The sequence below is a fragment of the Lycorma delicatula genome, chromosome 4 (assembly GCF_047948215.1).
Source record: "Lycorma delicatula isolate Av1 chromosome 4, ASM4794821v1, whole genome shotgun sequence".
NCBI lineage: Eukaryota > Metazoa > Arthropoda > Insecta > Hemiptera > Fulgoridae > Lycorma > Lycorma delicatula.
Window position 1 is genome coordinate 178,629,297 of NC_134458.1, and position 22,762 is coordinate 178,652,058.

At 30.7% G+C, this 22,762-nt stretch overlaps 1 protein-coding gene across 2 annotated transcripts in view; it reads right to left on the bottom strand.

Annotated features, from left to right (window-relative positions):
- The window catches only part of LOC142324112 (G-protein coupled receptor Mth2-like), a 142,057-nt gene that overhangs the window by 92,117 nt on the left and 27,178 nt on the right, over positions 1–22,762 (bottom strand). The window contains exon 1 of one of the 2 annotated variants that reach the window (XM_075364776.1): positions 6,119–6,904. The exons of the other annotated variant lie outside the window; for it this stretch is intronic. Coding sequence (XP_075220891.1) covers positions 6,119–6,878 — 760 coding nt within the window. The 5' untranslated portion in view covers positions 6,879–6,904. Of the gene's footprint in view, positions 1–6,118; positions 6,905–22,762 lie in introns of those variants that run through there. 2 annotated transcript variants of the gene reach the window in all.

A 22,762-nucleotide genomic window follows, 5' to 3' on the forward strand; every position in this document is an offset into this window, starting at 1 on the left:
CAATCCAAGGCTCTCACCAGCAGTGTTATAGAAGCGGTTACGAACTGGACTTTACAGTCTTCATCCTGCGTATCTCTTTGATACCATCGGACTTGCAATTTCATTTTAAAAGCTTTCAATTTCCTGTGAAGAAGATTCGTTTCTCTATGATGATAATCTAGTTATAAAGAGCTGTTATCCAAGACGATAGGTATGGTCTTGGTGGGCCGACTGTTTCTCGCAATCACTTGTCTGAAACCTGATCCAGAATCAGCTGGAGGGACGACAGCCTGGTCATCTTGCAAATGTCATTTACAAAGAAATCTTACAAAATGATAAACATGCTAAATGATATATAGTTTTACTTAGTCTATTTTTTTTACAGTGACTCGATACTAAAGTTTTTGACTCAAAACTAAGTTTTAAACAATATCTCCCTGTATTTCAATTAGATCAAAACTTATAATTAAAACATCTGATATTTAAATTCCGTAGAAAAACATGGGCCCGATATTTGATTTTCAATATCGATTTGCTGAAAATTTCTAGGTCTGATTATTAGTTTGACTAATTTTTCATTATTCTAATTAGTTACGCATTAAACATTTTTTACAAAGAATTTTGCTTAGCTCTTCATGTTATTTAATCAAATGAAATACCTTCCTGCTATTCTCTTTAGTTCAGTTTTGCTTTTTGCTTTACAGACATATAATACAATTATCCTTTCTATAAAAAAAATTATTCAAATTGTCTTGTTTACCTATTATTTACAGTTTTTATTTAACCAAAATAATGTTTAATCCTAACGAAGTAATTAATTCTTTAATATTTTCCATAGTGAATCTGCACCGATAAATGAGGTTACGCAAATTCTGTACAATAAATTATTAGCTATTGAGAAGTGTAATTTAATATTTGAATGAAATGTTCATTTATTATCTACTGATAACGAAACATTTTGAACCACACTGTCGTTACAGTATACAACTCTGTGAAGTAAAATTCAATTAGTCTTATTAGTTGTATTATCAACTAATAACAGTTTTTAAACTGTTTGATTAACTTTTAAATAATTGCAAAATATAAATAATGAATGTTAAGAAAAAAACGACCACAAATTAAATTAAAATCCGTAACAAAATAAAAAAACCCATAAAAAACCAAAATAACTTTTTAAAAAAAATATGTAGAAAAGTACGAAAGGGAATCTAAGCAGGATTATCATCCTGGTATATCTTAGCGTATTTTTAATTTTAATGAAAAAGATTGTTAATATTTTTTAGATCAGTTTTTCGTGCAACGGCTTTTATTACTAATAAATTGATAAATCTAACAAGAAAATGCTGACCAAGGTTTTGGTTCTGAGGCGAAAGTGAACGGTCCGGGGGAGCCTGGTTTACGCCTCCTTAATTATAATCCATTATGATTACAAAATTAGTATTATTAGATATCTGTCTACAATTAATTCTGTTCTATTTCCCTTACGATAGTATCAATCGTTCATAGTACCGGTAGTTTTTTAACACAAATTAATGAAAGTATAGATTCACTGTAAAACAACTATTTATTATTGTAAACAGAAAATTATACTTTTTACGTAAGGCGTACCGTCTGTGTTTGTTTCTTCCATTGGGCGTATTCCCTCCACGTGTTGAATAACATTGATAACATTTTTATCTCAAATAAATTGAATTGAAGTTTGAAATAAAATACAGTTAATTTTATTTACATATTGCCATTTTTAAATCTTGAATTCGGCCTACTCGGTTTCAAATATTTAATTATCTCAAAACTTCCGTTTCCTTCGGAACACTGACGCATAATAATAAAATTAAAATATTCTTTAAAAAGTATATTAATACTTTTTTAAGTTATATCCAGTTTTTTGAAATGAAATTAATTTTATATTTTTTCAAACAGATTTATATAATTTAACAATGTACTGAAGTTGTTTCTGGTTTAATACAATTTTATGTACATAATTAAGATAAGATTTGTTTATCTGGTTGAATTAATACTTATTAATTGTCATTACTTGCATGCGGTGAGCTGTCACTTAATTGTAAGTAGTAAATCGTAATTTATTTCTCATCACATATTTGATGTATTCGTTGAATTTTTAAGCTATTTTCTGCTATTTAATTAATGTAAAGCTTATTCAATTTTGTTACTCTTTTTTTTTTTTTAACAAGGGCAAGTATTATAATGGATCTAAATATTGAATGCTCGTTTTTCTCTTTTCTCGACATTTTGAGATTCCCTTTGTAAAAAAAAAGGATAAAAACATTAGAGTGAAATTTATATCATCTATTGTTTTATGTGTTTATTGGCGTCTACTTTAGTTAATGTCGGTAAAAAGGGTTAAGCGGTCAATCATGAAATTTGATATTGAGATTCTTTGACGAATATGATGATACTGGTGCTATTAAATCTTTATAAAAATTGCACAAAGTGGGATAATTCCTGATATCTATTAGTACTATTTTAACGAAATGTTTATTAGGGGAACCTTATGAAGGATTTTGAAATTGTGTGTTAGTATAAAAATCCTTTTTAATTTTCTCCTAGATCACTTAAAAAAAATCATTCCAAATGATAGGGTTTGAAATTAAAAAAAAAAAATGGTTGATAAGATGGAAACTGTAAACTATAACATTTTTAGGGAGGTTCGTTTAGGAAATATTTAAAAAAAAAACAATTGTAATATTGTTTCGTGTGTAGTATTACAAATAAGCTATGAGAATCTAATGTGCTAAAAACACTACGAAATATTTTTATTCTAACTTCTTTCGAGTTGTAACTTCCCACCATTTTATCTGACTATTTTATAACATCTAATATAGTCACCCTTTGACCCCCTTTGGGGATCTAGGTAAACGGTTTATATAGTTAAACTATATAAACCGTTTAACTATATAAACCCCACAACCTATATAAGCCCAACCCCACAACTGTGGGTTGAGCTCCCACAGTTGTGGGGTGAGCGAATATTTTCGTTAAGAAATTTCATTCTCGTCTTAGACACTGAGTCTTTATTTCAAGGGAAAATAATCTGTTGCAGCATATATTAATAGTGGTCTTTTCAAAATCGCTGAACAGTAGTATGTTGTTTCTATTCTTGGTTAAGATACCCCGAATTTCCACAGGAATGTGAGAGGGATGAATACACATTGTCTTGAGGGGGGTTACGAATCCGTTAAATGGGATTGTTTGTCTCGCTTTGCAGTCCCTTCACGGGTAGTGACTTTATAAATTTCACCCCTTTCCTTAGTTTTGATCCATTAATCTTCCCGCAATTTTATGTGGATTTTTATTTTTTCAATTTGTATTGTTTGATGGTACGGCTCGACGTATTGTTCTGTACAGGGATTCTGCTCATATTCACAATGTGAGTCCAGAAAACTCAACACGCGGTTAAGTTGCTTATCGGAAAAAGCCTACGAATACAATAATGTAATCAATCCCAACAGTGCCGGAGCTGCTAAAAAAATGTATCGTTATTAAACAATATATCGGACTGGTGCATATTTTTTAACTCTTTTCTTTCTATGCGGAAGGTAAATAGAACGGCTCCGGCTGAACCATTTATATTTAATATAATGGTTTTCATCGGAACTTGCCTCGGCCACCTTTCTATGGCCGGGTTCTAGTTAGATAGCACAATCTGGCCTGGCAATCCATGTGTGTAACAAGAAACAAGTGTATTCATTACACGAAAGTTGCTATCTAATATTTACGAATTCTACAGTAGCTTAATACTTCCGTAATGTTATACGAAGTACTGAAAGTTTAACTGTTTATGAAATATAAAACCAAATAAATATTAACACACACGCGCGCGCGTTAATATTATTATTATTGTTTTTAAATTAAAAACGTTAGTGTTAATTTTAAGAAAAGTATTAAAATTAAGCTTGGAAATCTTTCAAAAAGTAAGATATATAAATACAAGCGAATATTTGTTTATTATTTTTTTTAAATACGAGTATTAGATTAAAAATATAAAATGTAAAATTATAAAAGGAAAGAGTTCTGTTGACTTAAAAACAACCAATTTTGATTAAAAATAGTAAAAATTTATTTATTTAGTTTTACCATTTTGGATGTCTACGCGCGCGCTCATGTACAGAGTGACAGAGAGAGAAGTTTGAAAAATACCCATTTTTTATCACTTTTTGCAGTTTAATATGTTATTGATATTGATAAGTGGATCCATAATGTAAATCTAAAGGAATATTTTTTTTTTTTCAACTGATTTAAGAAAAGTGTTCGTGTTTTCAATTCCAACTCTTTTTTTCTTTTATATATATATAAAAGACTATATAAAGACTCTTTACCAATAAACTGATTTTAATTATTTTTTAAATTTTATTTTACATAGGAAAATATGTACTACAGTGAAACCTCTACAAAATGGAAACCTCCTCAAAACGTACTGTTTCTCAAGTTCTGATATATTTTTATAGAACTAATCTCTTCAAGAAGGAAAACTCCGCAATACGGAAACGGAAAGGAAACATAGATTTTACTTTTAATTTTACGTATTAATCTTGTTCCATAAGACGGAAAGGAAATTATAAAAAAAAGTGGTCAAACATCGCTCCATGCTGAAGATTAAGTGAGTATAGATAACCGAAGAAGGATTTCATTTCAGACTGTAGATGAAATTATTTTGTCTGAAACTAGCAAGATTAACGAAATCTCAGAAGAAGAAGGATAAGGAGAGGACATACAAAAAAAAATAAATAACTTTTAATGCTTCTCCGAAAATGCTTTCGGAGAAGCATTGGTACGGTTACACAGCTGGAAGAATTCCAATTCATATAAACAGCAATGATTTGCGACAGAATATGTTAAACGCTAGAAATATTATTGAAAACAAAAGTTCCAAGAGTAAATTATTGAAACAAAATTAGACTTGACTATTTTAGAATTAGTGTGAGATCATCTTGTGTTTAAAGCTAAGTATATATCTTCTAATTAAACGTAACAAATGAATAATTACTAACTTGTAAAAAAAAAAAAAAACACTCTCTTTTAGTGTAACTGAACAATTTTTGAAAATTAGTGGTTGATTTTCTCTATATGCAATACAATTTCCCGATTATTCTAAACGTTTATCCTTGTCTAACTTCATTTTACATTTGTATAATTCATAGCACAGACCTCATGATAAATTTGCTCGATTTTTAAAAACTGCAAGACGGAAATCTCTTCAAAACGGAATTCTTACTCGGTCCCGTCAGATTCTGTTTTGGGGAGGTTTTACTCTATTATATTACATTTCGAAGAGGAAATTTCGGTAGAAAGTGTAAGTTTTCTTTTGATAACATAAATGGAATATCTTTTAAACGAAAGATTACATTATATGTCGTGGACGATTTAAAGATATTTTTCAATTTTCTTTTTGTCGTCATTGCTTAGTATTAAATTGATAAAGTGTAATGTTATATTAGCAGTTTTATCGCGAATGACATTTAAGGATATATGGATAGCGTAGTAAATGTACATGTTTAAATAGATAGTAAGGCTAAACAATCGCATTCCCGAGAGTCTTAGCTCACGCTTAATAACAGTCTACGTCGTTTCGTGCATTCCTTTTTTTATTTCTATAAAGTCGTTGATACCTCGTGTTTTTGGGCATTTTGCAGACGAGTTCCTTTTTTTCATCCCAGCAATACTTCTTGTCCTATCCTTATGTCCTATCTGGATTAAAATTAAAATAAATCTTTTAATAAAAGTAATTTCGACTTAAAAAGAAAATTCATTTTTAATTCTTCTATAATGTTTATTTTTTGAATAAGTGAAAAATTAACCTTTAGTAAGTTTTTTTTTTTTTTTTTTTTTTTTTTTTTTTTTAATTTAGAACAGATTTTCAAAAGTGGGCGTTGAACTTTTTTTCAGTGGCTTTTAATTTTTTTTTTAGGTTTATTTTATTACGTTAATTTAGGTAAAATAAAAATTGGATTACGCCGATAAAATTACAGATTTCAATAAACTATTTTTCTTATATAAATACGGATGTGGTTTTTTTATGTGAAGAAAAATATATACAATAATATTTTTTAAGTAAATGATATGATTATATAATTTGATATTAAAATAATTACTTAATTTTAAAATATTTAATATTGCTTACCTAAAGGAAGGCATAAACTCTTGTCGACTACTACTCCAAATTGTTGTAAATTTAAAATTGATAAAATTATATATCCAGTAGCAAGCATTGAAACATGGCACATTAAACAAAGTCCGTGAAGATTTCTTAATTCTGATAATATTGCATAAACGAAAAATGTAGAAATACAAAAGACAGATGATACAAGCATTCCTATCGGAAAATTTTCTGTCGATGATGAGAAACATACTAATGCGATTACTAAATTGGACGATTCAAAAAATTCTAAACAGTAATTTATAACGTCAGTTGTTTTATTTGTTTGTAAATCCATTAATGAACCCGTATTTAATATCTTAAAATAATCACCGTCATCCGGATCTAATAAATATTTTCCTGCATTACATTTTGGAAAACCTTTTATTAAATTATACATTTTTTTTATCGTTGTATTTTTTACGGTAGAATCTGTAGTCATGTACGACTTTACATCGTTTAAAAATGTTAATGATTTGTAATCGTTCTGACATGTTTTATTTTTGCTTAATATTTCTTCTCTTTGGCAACATTTCGGTAAACATATACCGTTTAAACAATATTTGCTAATATCAATGAAGATCGATCTATCGATTTTATTTATTGAACAATCTTCAATGTTATAATGACTCGATTTATTATTAGTTACATATTTATCATTTACGTCGGTGCAGGTGTTATAATTTATTAATATCGTTAACTTTATATAAAAAATGATACAGAAGCTTTTACAAAACACTAGCATAATAATATCGACGGTGACACTGCACGCACGGATTTCAATTTCAAACTGGTTGGTTTTCAGTTTTGTTTACACAGTCTTGCCAACCTAATATTGTATAAAATTAGATGGAAGAGAAGTAGAAGGCGTGTTCATCACGCCAATTCACTCTCTTTTTTTTATCTATTGTCTTTATAACCGGACTTTCCATTCCCTTTTTTTTATTATTACTTTACTCGTTCCGTTTCCTAGGATCGTTCATTCATTATTATCTTTATTCGTTTAATTATCTAGTTATGTTTTTTAATTTAAATTGTATGATGACATAACAATTAAGTAATTGAGAAAATTTATTTAATATTTTAAATTAATTATAGAATTAATTGGTGTCGCACACGCAAATTTTTAATAAAAGAATTTGCAATTTTATTGTGCTATTTCATGATTAAATATCATATTTACCGATCTATTAACAGAATTACCTGCAATATTTTTTATAGTTTATCAATTTACGTAAACAGGAGTCTTGTTCAAAATAAAATAAATTTAATAAGAATCTTCCAAAGATGTTGCTGAAATTGTTTAGCATTTGCGTAGAGCTTAATATATTTTTTTCCTGTATAACCTATATCTAATTTTATACTCTCCGCCATAAAGTGAGTGGAAAAACCCTTCTCTCTTTATAAAAAAAAAAAAAATAATAATAATAATAAAATAAATATTATAATTAATCTTGAAACCTTATTTATTCTCTTGTCAAAAGAATTATAAAAAGACGCATTTTGATTTGATGAAATAATTGAAAAAATACGGCTAATTTTTTTTTGAAAGATTCATTATCTTAAGGTACTTAAACATTTTTTTAAAAGTTCTTATATCACACATTTAAAAATAATAGAATTGGACTACAAAAACCGCAGTCAAAATTAAAAATATTTTAATTTTTTATTTTTAAAGAGTTCGGCGCTTTATTAAAACCTATCAACTTAATAAACCTCTAATTTGACGCCGATTTTAAAAACTGATATTAAATCAAGTATTATTGATTATTTTTTATTATAGTTTTTTCTAAGTCAGTTTTTTTTACTTATTTTTATTTAAAACATGGCTATCATGAGGCTTTCATCGATGTCTGAATCCAAAAAAAATCTTTGGAAAGAAGAAAAGCGAATAACTGTTTCTTGATTAAGAAAAAGAATGAAGAAAATTGTATAAAGACGCTACAGAAAATCTGCTAAGGTCCTCTGAAATTTGGGAATGTCTACAATAAAAATTGTCTACTACCCAGTAGAGGTTGTTTACTGTACAACATATAACCGTGTAATCTCTTTTTTCTGAATTCTTCTCCGAACTTACTTTCCTGTACGTTAAAACATTAAAATCCTAAGTTATAATACTCTGAAATTATTATTAAAAAAAATAAAAAATGAAGTTATCGGTATCATCGCCAAACAACGATTAGATCGTACGACCGTTCAGACAATTCAGCGCTATCGAGCTCTGTCAATATTCCCTTTCATTTTGTTTATTCCTGTAATGTGTTTCGGTCATTTATGCGCGGTTTAATTGCTGATTTTAATTATTCTATATTGTCTTTCTAAATTTTTAAGTTAGATGTTTACCTGAATTGCTTACTGTAGTAATATTGTGTCCGGGCGCTGATAACGACACGTCGTTCTGCGACCAGGAAAAAATCTTTTATTTTGGCTTGTAAGTTAACAGATTCTTACATCCTCTATACCACATCCTCTTTACATATTCTCGTTAATTATTCCTGTTTATAATATTAACTAAATCATTTATTTTTGTTATATTCATTCCCTGGTTAATATCATTTCTGAGTCTGCCATTATATGTAAAACCGTTAACAGCATATAAGATGATTAAAAACAGATGATGTATTGTTATACAGCTGTTCAAATTGAATAAAGTAAGTTAATAATTTAGTCATAACCATGACTTATTATCTAACTGGTTTTTAATTATTTTAGTTCTAATTATCATCTCTTTTAGATGGGGGAATGGGCGAGTAATACTAAATCAAAAGCGTTTATCTCTTCGTGGGACACACACGCGCGCGCGCACACACACAGTATATATATATATATGTAATCTCATTCCAAAGAAACTTAGCTTTGGCACCGTAGTCAACATTATTTCTTGATTTAATTAAGATGCACTTTTATAAACTTTGCGTATCTCATGAACGCTTTTTTTCACACAATTGAAAGGTATTGTTTTTAAAAAATATAATAAAAAATAAACTTATTTTATTTCTGTTTCTAAATGTGCTTATATACCACATTTATTTTACTTTTTATTTTTTCAGTTATTACACCAGATTAATAATATATTGTTAGTACACTAGTAATAGTTATTAATGTATCGCAAGTTACAGTATATTGTAAGTTACTAAATTACTACTTTACGGTGAGTTTGAAATTTTTATCCACCTTCTTGAATCCGCCACATTGGATCAAACTTTTTTTTTAGAATAGAAATGGACATGTAATACATGATTTTAATGTAAAAGTTTACCTGAAAAACGACGGCGAAAACAGTTTTTCCATTAATGGTTTCGTTTTTTGAATTTTAAGTAACCAAATTTACAAAAACGGAAAAATTGCGGTAGTCATAAACCGAACTAAAACACCTTGTAGTAATTTTTTTACTTCTTATTACCTCAGAATTACACCCAATTATAAACTTTAAACAGTTAAACAGTCGGAATTGATAGAACAAACAGCCTTCTTTTTCAGTGTGATAAATTAAAAAGTTATTTATGCTCTTTGAACCGAGATTATTTCCGTATTTATTTTATTATACGTTATCTAAAGAAAAAAAAATAGTGTAATTTTTTATTATTACTATTTTTTAAACCTATTAAAGAATGCCAGATCCATAACCCATTCCATTCTTTAATAAGGGACTTTTTGTTTGACGCATGATAAGAATACCTTGGATAACAATATTTTCGGTTATTGTATTTTTAAATAGACTAACATTTAATCGAAAAGGTTCTACAGGCTTAATAATGCTCCGAATCATAATTGAATTTAGTGTAATATGTTCAGAGTAAGAGCTATTCCAGCTATTGTTTGTAGCTGTGAGATTTTATTGCAGCGTGTACGATTGTGTTAATGCAGTAATGTACCGGGTGACTTGATTTGTTACTCTTCACCGGTGTTTATAATACTTTATCATCTATCGTGTTTTTGTCAACAGTGAATAAATGTAGCTGCCATGCAATTAATTCGTAAATAACTCGATTTAGTCGGCGCCAAATAATAAATGAATCATTCTTATATTATTTACTGTTTATTTGTACGCGTAACTTTTGGGACAGTCTATTACAACGCCACGCGTTTTGTTTATAACGGGATAGCTCTTAAACTAATCGATTATACCTCACCTTTTACCCACATAATCATATCGTGTGTTTAATAGATAGTTTTCTTATAGACCATCATTTTTCATTTGTTTAGTATATTATTTGTATTATCATAGGATGGAACTAAAGGGAATATCAGAGAAATTAAATTCCATCTGGGAAAAATAACCTTTTACACGTTGATTACGACGTGATACATTTATGAGTCATATTTAACTGCACGTATAGCTGGTGTAAACCCTTAGAGACGCAGCTTAAAATTTATTTCTAAGCCTTATGCTACAATATTAAATTGCTTTTCAATGCATTATAATATATCTTTCTAAAGTTATAACCTCAGAAAATAGCAGTTTATTTTAACTTGATTTTATTTATTTTTTTAGTCTTATATAAAACGATGTTTTTCGATAAGAAAAAAACAAATTAATTATCTTATTTTACTTGTAATCTTCAGTTAATTATAACATTTTAAAAATCATTCTACTTTATTTTATACACATTACTACAGTTTTTGTAAAAATTCTGAAAAATTAAAATTCCACGACATAAATTTTTATGATTAGTTTTGATACATGTTTATTATTTAACGATGTTTACATCCATTTAGAAACGAAATTTTTAAAAGAGAAACGGAACCAAATTTGAAAAAGCAGACTCAAAAACTTTATAACGGTTACATTTTTGACACCAAATTCACTATGCGAAATTCAAAATTTCATAACAAACTATTATCGAAATATTTAATTAGTCTTACGTGTAGTCTAGCTCAATTTCTTTAATCGACTAATCTCAGAATTAACTCTAGTAAATTAAAAAAATATGTAACCTATCCTAGCCGATAAATTACAAATGACACTTTTACGGTACATGAAAAAAGTGAAAACAAATCTTTTTCTGTCACCTTTTCAAGTTAGGATCCGATAGGTGACAACACGAAGCAAAAGTCTAAAAGGTTATTAAAGGTAATTACGTATAACATTATTCTACTCTGTAAAATTTGGAGATTCAGGATCCATGGTGGCTGTGTTTCCTTTATACACAATTATAACCAAAATAAATGGCAACATTGATCTATATTCAGAAGTTATAGTACAAAATTTCGTAAAATTCGGTTCATTCAATTTGAAAATATCAAATTAAGCGATAACTTACAAATAAAGGAAAAAATGGCTTTATCCTCTCACCCTTAAATGAAATAACCCAAATATATAAACCGAAGTGGTATACTAATGTTAGAAAATTATCTAATTAGTACAAGAATCTGACCACTACCTCCTTATGGGGGTTCGAATTCGACCAAATACTATTAGAAAATATCTTACCTATCTATGGGTCATTAAATTATATGAAAAATTTACCTACCCTTGATAAAAACTTTGAGCTACATGACCTATCAAGTTCCGTACATACGTAAGTGCACGCATTTTTCCGGAGTTTCTCAATGCTAAAGTGAGTGTTTTCTGGTTGGAGAGGTCATTAAACGTTAAGATTTACAAAAATCTTTACATGAAAAACTTGAGTCAACTCAGTGACTCACCTTGAAGTTTCTGATTTAGTTTTTTTATTTAAAAAACTTATATTACTAATTAATTTTCATCCCCTACTGTCATGAACCAAAAACGTAAAAAATATAGTAGAAAAAATAACAATTTGGTTTCAATAGGCAGTCTTTTATACGATTTAATTTATCGCGTGACCTATTATAAGAGTTAGATGTTCACGGCGGATACTCAGAGTGGAGGTCTTTCCTTCCGATGTTTGGAGGATCCCGCAGAGGTTTGTGACGGGGCCCCTGCTATGGGTTATCGCATATGATGGTGTTCTTTGACTTCAAATGCCGGGGGGGACCGAAATCATCGCCTATGCCAACGCAATTGCGGTTTTAGTCGAAGGTCGTACGGAGGATGAGCTTGAGGCATGTGGTAATTCGGCTTTGGTAGCTAATGAAGGCTGGATGGATGATTATGGCCTGGAACTGGCGCCAGGGAAAAGTGAATACATAACCCTGACTGGTAGAAGAAGAGTTAGATACATCACTTTGAGATTGGGGGATCACATTTTACAACCCAAACATAAGGTCAGATATCCGGGGGTCACAATTGACCAATCTTGTAACTTTAGTGTGCACGTACAGGAAACTTGTGACAAAGCAGAGAGGACTCTGAAGGCCCTGAATCGATTAATGTCCTCCAGGGTTGCATCAAGGGCCTCTAAGCGCAGGGTTATCATGTCAACCATCACTTCTGCCCTGCTGTACGCGGCCCCAGTTTTTCATGGGGCGAATAGAGTTCAGGGAAACCTAACGAGACTGGAGAGAGTCCACAGGAGATCCCTACTGGGTATAATATCAGCGTACAGGACGGTCTCGTACGACGTGGCATGCGTTCTGGCGGTCGTCCCTCCTGTGGACTTGTAGATTAATGAGCGGGTTCAAAGATACGCCGGCAGGGATAAGTCCGAGGCGAGAGGTAATACCATCAGTAGTTGGAAGGACAGATGGAGAGCTGGAGGATGCTCAGAATGGACTAGAAAACTTATCACTGACCTTGACATGTGAACCAACAGAGGGCATGAAAATGTGAATTTCCACATTACCCAGCTATTCACGGGGCATGGGAATTTCGAGTCGTTCCTGCATAGGATTGGCAGGCGCAACTCCCCTACGTGCATGTTCTGCCAGGCTCAAGACACAGCGGAACACACCCTGTTCCACCGTCCAGAGTGGTGCGTCCACGTACGGAAGCCGGTATCGTTGATCTTCTACCGGAGGACCTGCTGTCACACATCCTAGACTCACCCAGCAACTGGATGACTTTCGACGAATTTGCCACGGTTGTTCTTTAGCGTAAGGATGCAGAGGGCAGGAGAAGGGGCTATTATTACTTTGTTCTGATAGCCTAAGTAGCCAAGAGCCAGAAAAAAGAGCTTAACCTGTGAGCGAGGGGGAAGGACAGCCTTCTGCGGGCCGCCGTTCTTCCGTGCTTGCATGAATGGACGGTGACGATGAAGCACGGGGACTCCTGAACCCCTGAGCTCAAAGACATCTTCCGGGGCTGAGAATTACTTAATTGCTGGACCGGCCGCGGGAGGGGAAAATCGATGAGGTATGAGGTTTAGTCAGTAGGACGCAGCATTCATATGCACATTTAATAACATCTTGTGGAACCTGTTATTAAGCCCGACACTTTTCCCGTAAATGGGGTTCCTCAGACTCATCGGAAAAAAAAGACAAAAAAAAGATGTTCAACAAAGTAATAATTTTTTTTAACAGTTTGTTGAAAATAAACGGTTTATTTACTACAAAATTGTTATGGAAAAAAAAATTAAAAACTAAATATCTAATTAATATAAGTAAAACAAAAATACATAATTAAGAATCTGTAATCTGAATTAATTTGTCTGATTAATTTGAAAAATAAACAAAGATTACAGTACAGTCGCCGCCAGTGGCCCAAGTGGCTTGGTGTGGCGACGATTACTACCCAACGTATCATGCATCTTGTTTATTCTACTATGAGATGACTAATAATCGTGTGCCAATGTTTCAAAGAACAGTAGTATAGCAATGCATGTTTGAACTAAAAGAGAATCTGGGCTTTATCTGATAAGTGTATCCTATCGTGATATGACCTTTTTTTACAATTACGAAATAGGGAACAATGTCGCCGGACTCTGCCTCGGTTAATCGGGCTGGTCATCCAAGCTCGCCGTTACGTGGAGGCTACTGTACGTGTGTGTACAAATATCTGTATACTAGGTTAATAATTCCATTGTTACAATGTGGTTAATTTATTGACCATACAGTATAAAGTTCGCTTTTTTTCTACCCCTGTAATAGTTAACTATTTATTACCCTGTAATAGGTAATGTAAAAAATTATATTTATGTTGGCATGTAATTAGTGACTTTTTCATGCAGTACTTTAGAATAATGAAAATTTTCTGGTATTTATTTCTTAATTTTGTAATATAGTAGAGTAATTAATTAAGGGCGTTGTCTTAAATATTTCAAACATGGTTTTATAATTAATTTATTGAGTTATAAATTATTTAAAATTTTATATTCTTTTTGTTTGTAAAATCTTTGTTATATATTTGTTTAAATTTGTAAAATTATTGTAAATTTCATTAATTAACGTTAATTATATTGGTAATATTTTTTTTAATTTTGAAAGAAATATCATAGTATAATCATCAAAAGTAATTTTAATCCTTAATTTATGATTGTAAAAAGAGAAGTTATCAAACGAATTAATAAAATATTATAATACAGTAATCATTCATGTAACAATGGTGGATGATCATCATCAAGAATAAATTTCGTTATATTAAAAATTCTGTATTGCCTTTTGAATAGACAGTTCGAAATAATCGCTGTGAAGTACTCTTTATTTAGCTAACCACATATGAGTCGCACCACCAGGTTGAAGTACAAATTCCTTACTTTATGACATGTGCTCCAATGTTTCTTTTAGCTAACTGCTACATAACGGTTTGTGTACATCGTGCTGTAAATGTTGTTGAAAGCGAGCTTTTTGTTGTAATTGTAACTTTATACATATACGCTTTGCGTACATGCTTGCGCGTGCATGTGTGTTTGCGTAATAGATATATAACTGTTTTGAATGCATGTATGAACTAAAAGAGAATCTGGTCTTTATCCGATAAGTGTATCCTATCGTGATATGAGCTTTTTTTACAATTACGAAATAGGAAACAATGTCGCCGGACTCTGCCTCGGTTAATATGCAGAGCCGTCGTTAAAAAAAAAAAAAAAAAAAAAAAAAAAAAAAATACTAACTAAAACACAATATTAAGGTTCAGTCAATTTAACATGGAGGTAAGGATTCTGGCTTTCTCCAGTACTCATCTCAGTCGCCAGTTTGAATTTTTGTGCAATCACCGGGTAGTTAACAAAGAGTCGTTTGAGAATTCAAGCAAAAAAAAAAAAAAAATGAGGCTTCCCACCTCAGTGAGCCCCAATAAAGAAGTAACTTTCTGCTCGCTTTTGGAAGATGTAGATAGTTCACTATACAATACCACGGATGGAGCTATGTCCATTGACTTAACAAACTTTGACATTCATTCAAAGAGAAAGGAATAACGAACAAGGAAAGGGAGAAAGCAAGAGAGGACAATTAATCTCTGATCTGATTAGTTTGTCGTCTTTCTCAGGACCCAAGGACCCATTAACTCAACCAGATTTTACATTTTTTCTACGGATCTAATGAAATGTAATAAAAATCCACGGAACGTTATCGCGGACGAAACGAACCAATTGTGAGGGAAGGTGTGGGATTTAGAAAGAAATGATTTGCATAATGAGGTCACCAAACGAGTTAAACCTCTACGCAAAGATTTCTCAAGATCTATTTTAGGTTGTGAACATCTGTTCTACCCCGATAAAACAAATAATATCTCTTTATCACAGAAAAAGCACTCTTTTGAGTTTCTAAATGTGATCTCTATGAATATGATTTATAAAAATTATTTATTTTTAACTCGTGAAATAGTTTGGTAAAACGAATCCTATAGAAGTAAAATAAGTATAGATTTTCCCGTTATGTGGTGGGGGATTGGGAGCCTCGTAAAAAATTTAAAAATCTTTCTAAGAAATGTTTTCAAATTGAATTCTATCTCCTTTTTCTCTTAGGGAAATATGACAAAAAGCACCTTAAGAATGTGAATAAAAAATAAACAGTTTTGGCAAATTATTATAAATCTCTAAAATTCTATTTGCTTTATGAAAATGTTTAACAAAATACACCTTTAGCGGTTAAATCATGTCACAGTCCCTTTAAATGTTATAGTCCCTTAGCGGTTAAATCATAGTCCTTTTAAAAATTGTTTTTCCAGCAAAGTTTTAAGAAAATTTATTTAATTTTGTTTAAAAAAAAATATTTCGAAAATATATTATGAGCGTATAAAATTCAAAAGATTTTAAGAAGGGACGAATCCCTTATTTATTTTAAACAAAAGTTAATAATAGTTTAAAAGAAGATCGGTGCCCTTGTGCAAAATTAAACAAAAAATAACCTGCAAAAGATTATAACAGAGTTTTATGAATTAATTTTTTTTCTCGTGATTTTTTTTAATGTTAATTCTAACCTAACTATTAAAGCTTTAAAAAAATATTTATTCACCTTTCAAATTTTAACTTAAGACATAGCTAAAATTTTTCCCGAAGCTAAAATAGTTTTATTCTAAAGGTTTCGTAAAAATCACTTCTCTAATTTTGCGTGACTTCCAATAAAACAGACACAAACAGAAGTAAAGGGCTTATTTAGAACTTGCTTTCATGAAATCACAAAAAAAGTAATCTGTACTAACAAGAGAGAGATGTTTTTCTGTTGATTTGTTTGATAAGTTCAGGATCGAATGAACCGATTTGAAAAGTTTCCTCACTTTTTAAAATTTTATTTTTTCTGAGTGACAAGACTTAATAGGAATTACGTTAGGAGCCCCTAACCCACCGGGTTGGTCTAGTGGTGAACGCGTCTTCGCAAATCAGCTGATTTTGAAGTCGAGAGTTCCAACGTTCAAATCCTAGTAAAGGCAGTTTACTAGGCATTAACTATACGGATTTGAATACTATATCGTGGATACCGGTGTTTTTGGGTGGTTGGGTTTCAACCACAGACCTCAGAAATGGTCAACCTGAGACTACACAAGACTACACTTCACTTACACTCATACATATCATCCGCTGAAGTAATCCCTTACGGTGATTCCTGGAGGCTAAACAGAAAAAAAAGGTTATAGCCCCTATAAATTGTTTGATTATATTTTTATTACAATTCGTAGATATGCAGTATTTTATAAAGTGTGGGTGAAGTGATAAATGAAAAAATAAAGAAACTGAACTACTCGCGACAATCGGCAGTGTATAGCATGAAGTGTCACAAAACAGACCGTGTAAGTTGTTGGGGATTATTTGGTGCGTAACGATGACAGTGCAGTCCGAAGACGAGACAGAAATGAACTCGGGTCATGTAACAAAATTCGAGTAACGTTCATACAACAAATCAATACTTTAAGAGGGATTACTGTGTCAATAATTTATCAATTTTTACGGGAAATGTGTTGAGATGCTATTGTAGATCGCAGCACCGTAGAGTATCGGCATAAAAAAAAATTAAGGAGACCAGAAGGCGTACAGCAGATGAGCCACGCTCTGGCCCGACTGTCTACTGCTGTAAACAACACCACGTTACAGACAAAATAAGCGTTGCTGTTGTTATACAAATGTATACAGTGATCGACCAAGACCGTCGCATGACAGTGAAAGAAGTCGAAAATGAAACCCAAATACCAAACACTACATACACCACATTTTAGCGGATTATTTGCACAAAAAAAAGATCGCACCGCGATGGGTTCCATTCAGACTAAATGAGTAGCAAAAAGCGACGAGTCTCGAAATTGCACGAGAACTGTTTACACGTTTTGAAAGAGAAGGCGAGTAGTACTTGAATCTAATATTGTTATTAATGAAAAACGGATATGTGAATTTCAACCTGAACTGAAGTCACAAAGCAGTGTTCGGAAGAGCCAACAGTCTCAGAGAACAAAGAAACTGTAGTCAAAGGTGAAGGAAATGATGATTTTCATTTGCGACAAATAGGATGTTATTGATACGGACAGAGTGCCAAATGGTGGTAGTGTGACTGCTACTTACTACAAAAACTTCATTCGGAAAGTTTTGGACCGAAATTTCGAAAATTGGAACCAGAAAAAATCGACAGCGGTGTTTCAGTTTTGCATGACTATGTGCGTCCACATTTTGCTTATTCTATCGTTGATATTTTCGTCGATTCTGCATGTGAAACGCTTTACCATCCACCACACAGCCCTGATTTGAGTCCGTCGGAATTCGATCTCTTTCTAATGCTGAAAAAACTACTCTGAGGAATTCGTTTTAGCAGTTTGAAAAAGTGGCTCCCGTGACCCAAGAAATTCAATATCTCAACAAAGATCGTCTCCTGAAAGGAATTCAGAAAGTATCAGATCTTTGACGAGCGTGATTTACACATGCGGGGATTATATTGAAGGGCTGTAAACTTGATTTGGTATATAAATAAATTTTTTCTTTGAATCTGATGAACTGTGCATTTTTTTTTGGGACAACCCTCGTATTTATGGGACACCACTTTGACCGATTTTTTAATGACATAAAATTTGAAACCACTTTTATAGAAACAAATTTATGTTTAAATGTTGACTCAAGGGATTGCCACTGCGTTTAAAAAAATTATTCAAAATATCATTTTGTAATTATTTATTGTTATGTAAATATTATTTACTGATATTGTGTGTGAATAAATGTTAGTAATATGCTACCACTAAGCAAGTGAAATCGGCTTATTGCCAGAAGCATTATTTGTCATTGTTCAGAAATCTCAGTTATGCGCGGGATAGGGTTGAATTTCAAGACAGGAATTGGCTTCTTAGCTATGACGTCCTGTCGCGGAATCTTGTCTCTTCCACTTTGCTATTAGCAGTCCCAATACTACTTAAGCTATCTTTCGTAGCACTAATGCGCATCCACGTATTAACGCTTTTTAGTCTTTGATGAGTAATGTTTGTGTTATCGATGTTGAATAAGCATTTATAGTTTATTTCTATGTGTTTTGCAGCCGACTGAATTATATATACAGTATAAATTACAACACAAGTATGTTATTCTTAAAAATGTAAATAACAATTTTACTTTTATTTTTTCGTCAATGAACTTCTAATGATTTTCGTTGAATTTTAATTTAACAATAGCAATTTTCTTTTATTGCTATTCATTAAAGAATTTAATAATATAAAATTAGGTTAATTAGGACGATAGAGAATATCTGCTTTTTCTTCTGTATTTAAAAAAGTAAACAATTTGTTACTAAATTATAATGTAAAGATTTCAGGTATTTGATCAAAAACGAAAAAATCAGTTATTTTTAACTTGTTATGTATCTAGCAACAGTTATGTGCTAGATTTTAAATTTAACAATTCCTGATTGCATTTTTAGATAAGTAAAATACTTTAATTTCTTTTTTTAAGAAATGCCGTATCTCTACCGTATTTGTTTTTTATTTTTTATAAATCGATAAATAAATAAATATTATTAGTTAAATTTTATTGTTTGAATTATTGGAACTATTTATCGAAGGATTTTAATACTGTGAGTGTTACAATATCTCAGTATTATTTTACGATTTTTTTTTGATGTACGGATCTTCGTTTTTACAGGTGGAATTTAATTTCATTACACTAAGGTATATTTTCAATTTTTTTTCTAATTTAACTATGTGTTAACTTCGTTAATAATGATTATTTTTATTATTTTACATCTCTTACTTTCAGTGTTATTTTTATTTATGAACTAGCTTTTATACCCACTTCGCCCGGGTACAAAGTCACTTTTTCTGCTACTGAAATCAACAGCAAAATGTATATTTTTTCTTTCCAATATTTATTTATGTTTACAGGTCATGTTATTGATGAGAATATGTATTAGAAAAGTTTACTGGAAGAAAAATGAGAATAGTTATTTAACTATCAAAGTAGTTTTGTTTGAGGGTTGAATTTTGTAGTTAATATAGCTTACTTATAAACAATATTTGTCGAACTAATGAACAAAAAGAAAAACGAGTTAGTTATCAAGTTACTTCGAGGCTGATGTAATGTCCGTTCTGGTGCAGTATAGCTTTTTCTTGCTCGCCCGCCCGGCTCATGAATATAATCTTACGTTATTACATCAAAATACTTTTTTTTAAAAAAACGTTTGTGACATAATATACAGAATTTACGTTTCGACACATTTTGTTTATAGATTTCTATGACGAGAAATCGATTATAGAAAATTCAATTCGATACCATAATCAATTAAGAAATAGACCGACATTGCAGTTTTTCTGGAAAGGTTTTTCGGGTTTCTGCTGTTTTTGTATACCTAGATCTTACTCTGAAAAATGGTAACTGACAGGAGATTCTTTTTAGTTTTTTAATAGATGTAGAACCGTATAGGTTAGAACGTCTGCGTTTTTTGTTTTTATCGACATTCACCTAAACTATAGGAAATACTGGACCGATTTGTATGATTCTTTTATACATTTTTTTTATTGAAATAGAGAACGGTTTAAGCCGTAAATTTATTTATCCATATAACTCAGTTATTGGGCGAGCAGTAAGGTTTAACCTTAGGGTTACCTTACAATCAACCTTAGGGTTGATTGTTCAAAATCTGGTCGAAGCTTTTATTTTTTAATGCTAAAGATTCTTCTATACTGTCACCAACCTCAACAATATTCTATTGCTGAGTTCTAATTTAAAACATATTTTAGCTCTCTGGTACCTAAATGTAAAGTGCTTTAGGTACAGTACACGGACAAAGGATGCATCTTTCAGGGCCCCAAATCAAAAGAATGTAGTAGATTTCTAGACATTCGGAATATACAGCAAATCAGTCAATCAATCACGGTTCAAATTAAGAGCACATCATATTTTAATCTTGTGATATTTAAAAACATAATAAAAAATATTAAATATTTTTATTCAATTTATCCAAATTACGTAAACTCTTTTATAAGTACCTAATAGAAAATGTATTGTTTTTTTTTTTACTTCCTTGTGCGAAGTAAGGGAAGTGTTGTGATCGCGAAAAATTTCGATTTTATAAATTTCAACGGAAATATCCATTTTGACCGTCCCTAAATCCATTTTGACTAGTTTCAGCGTGACGTCTATACTTACGTATGTATGTTTGTACTTATATATCTCGCATAATTCAAAAACGATCAGCCGCAGGATGTTGAAATTTTGGATTTAGGACTGTTATAACATCTAGTTGTGCACCTCCTCTTTTGATTGCAATCGATTGAAACAAAAGTGTCCAGAAAAGCCGAAAATCCAAAAATAATTAGAATTTGGACCTTTTCTCAACTTCAGTAATAAGCCCTCATTGAGAGTTTTTCAACGATATATCATATGCGGTACTTATTTTCTTTGGTTCCAAAGTTATAGCCTATAAAAGTTTAATTAATGAAATATTTGGATCTTACAAGGGGAAGTCACATCGGTTCGAATCCAACTTTCTTTTTTTTTAATTTAAATAAATTGATTTATTAATAATTATTAACTGATTGTAAAAAAAATTACAATAAATATTAATTCAATAATAGCAATAAAAAAAGAAAAAAAAAGAAAAAATCAGAAGTTATTGAAATAAAATTTTATGTACTTTTAAAAATGCGTATATGCAATTTAATAGGCGTACAAGGAAGTCATGTGGTGTCCACATCAGATATGGCGAAACATCTGATTATTTAATATTATTTGAAAACTATAATTTAGAATCGTATTTTTTTGTAGGAATGAATTATTTCTCGTTACGCGCGCTATCTGTGTAATTTATATGTAATTAATTTCTTTTTAACTTCGTTTAGATTACGTTTTTTATCATGTTTTTATGTTTATTTAAAAATTAAGACACAAGCTACTAATTTACTTTCATTTTTATTAAAAAGAAAAAACAATTGTAGAATAAAAAATTAAATTCACTTTTCTCTTTGCGAAACGCTTTTCTAATTTACACACAAACAAAATATTTAACGAATGAAAATACAATTTGAAATAATTTTCCTAAGGTACTTCTTATCTTTTGTCATTTCGATCAGGGAACGTGGGGGTTCCCTTTTTTAAAAAAATAATTTTTTTACATGATTTACTGGCTAGGGAAGATTTTAACGAAAAATTCTCAGTGATGAAACTTTTCTAAAATTCAAAATGTGTTTTCCTTTTCTATTCATGCAGAGAGAGTTTTTTTTAGTCTAATGCTATTCTATTAATAGACTTTTTGTGTAAAAAGTATTAAATAAAATGAAATTTTAAACTTTTTTGTGTGCATTTTTGTTAATTTTGACTGAAGATTTCATTTTCCGGATAGTAGATAAGAACTGTTACCGAGTATTGCAGCTCGTAATAGTTAAAATATATGTATTTTAAACTGAAGGAAAATATTCATAATTGTAAAAAATAACCTTCTCCAACTCCCGTATTTTGATATTTCTTTGCTTTACTAGTTTTATCTAATCCAAAATTTTATCAGTCTTTTTTTATAAAAATCTTAAAATAAATTTCTATATGGAATTTTTAAAACGCATAACAATTACATATACATGTATAATGAGCAAACACATAATGTGTTATGTGTTAGAGCCATTATTTCTATTCAGTTTTATTATTATTTTTGTTAAATGAATAAAGGAAGAGAAGATATCGAGAGGGAAAAATATTAACCTCAAAATTTCCTAACGATTAAATATTTGCATGTAAGTTGTTTTTCTCCCCTAATGTATGCTTGTATGGTTTTCGTATTTTCATCTGTAAAAAAATGAAAAATCTATATATATAAAAATGTTATGTTCGTTTGTGTACGCTTCAAAAACTCAAAATGTTCTGCACCGATTGAGCTCAAATTTTAGCACGATATATAACCCGCATCAAAGATTGTTTTCGTCTATTTTTAATAAAT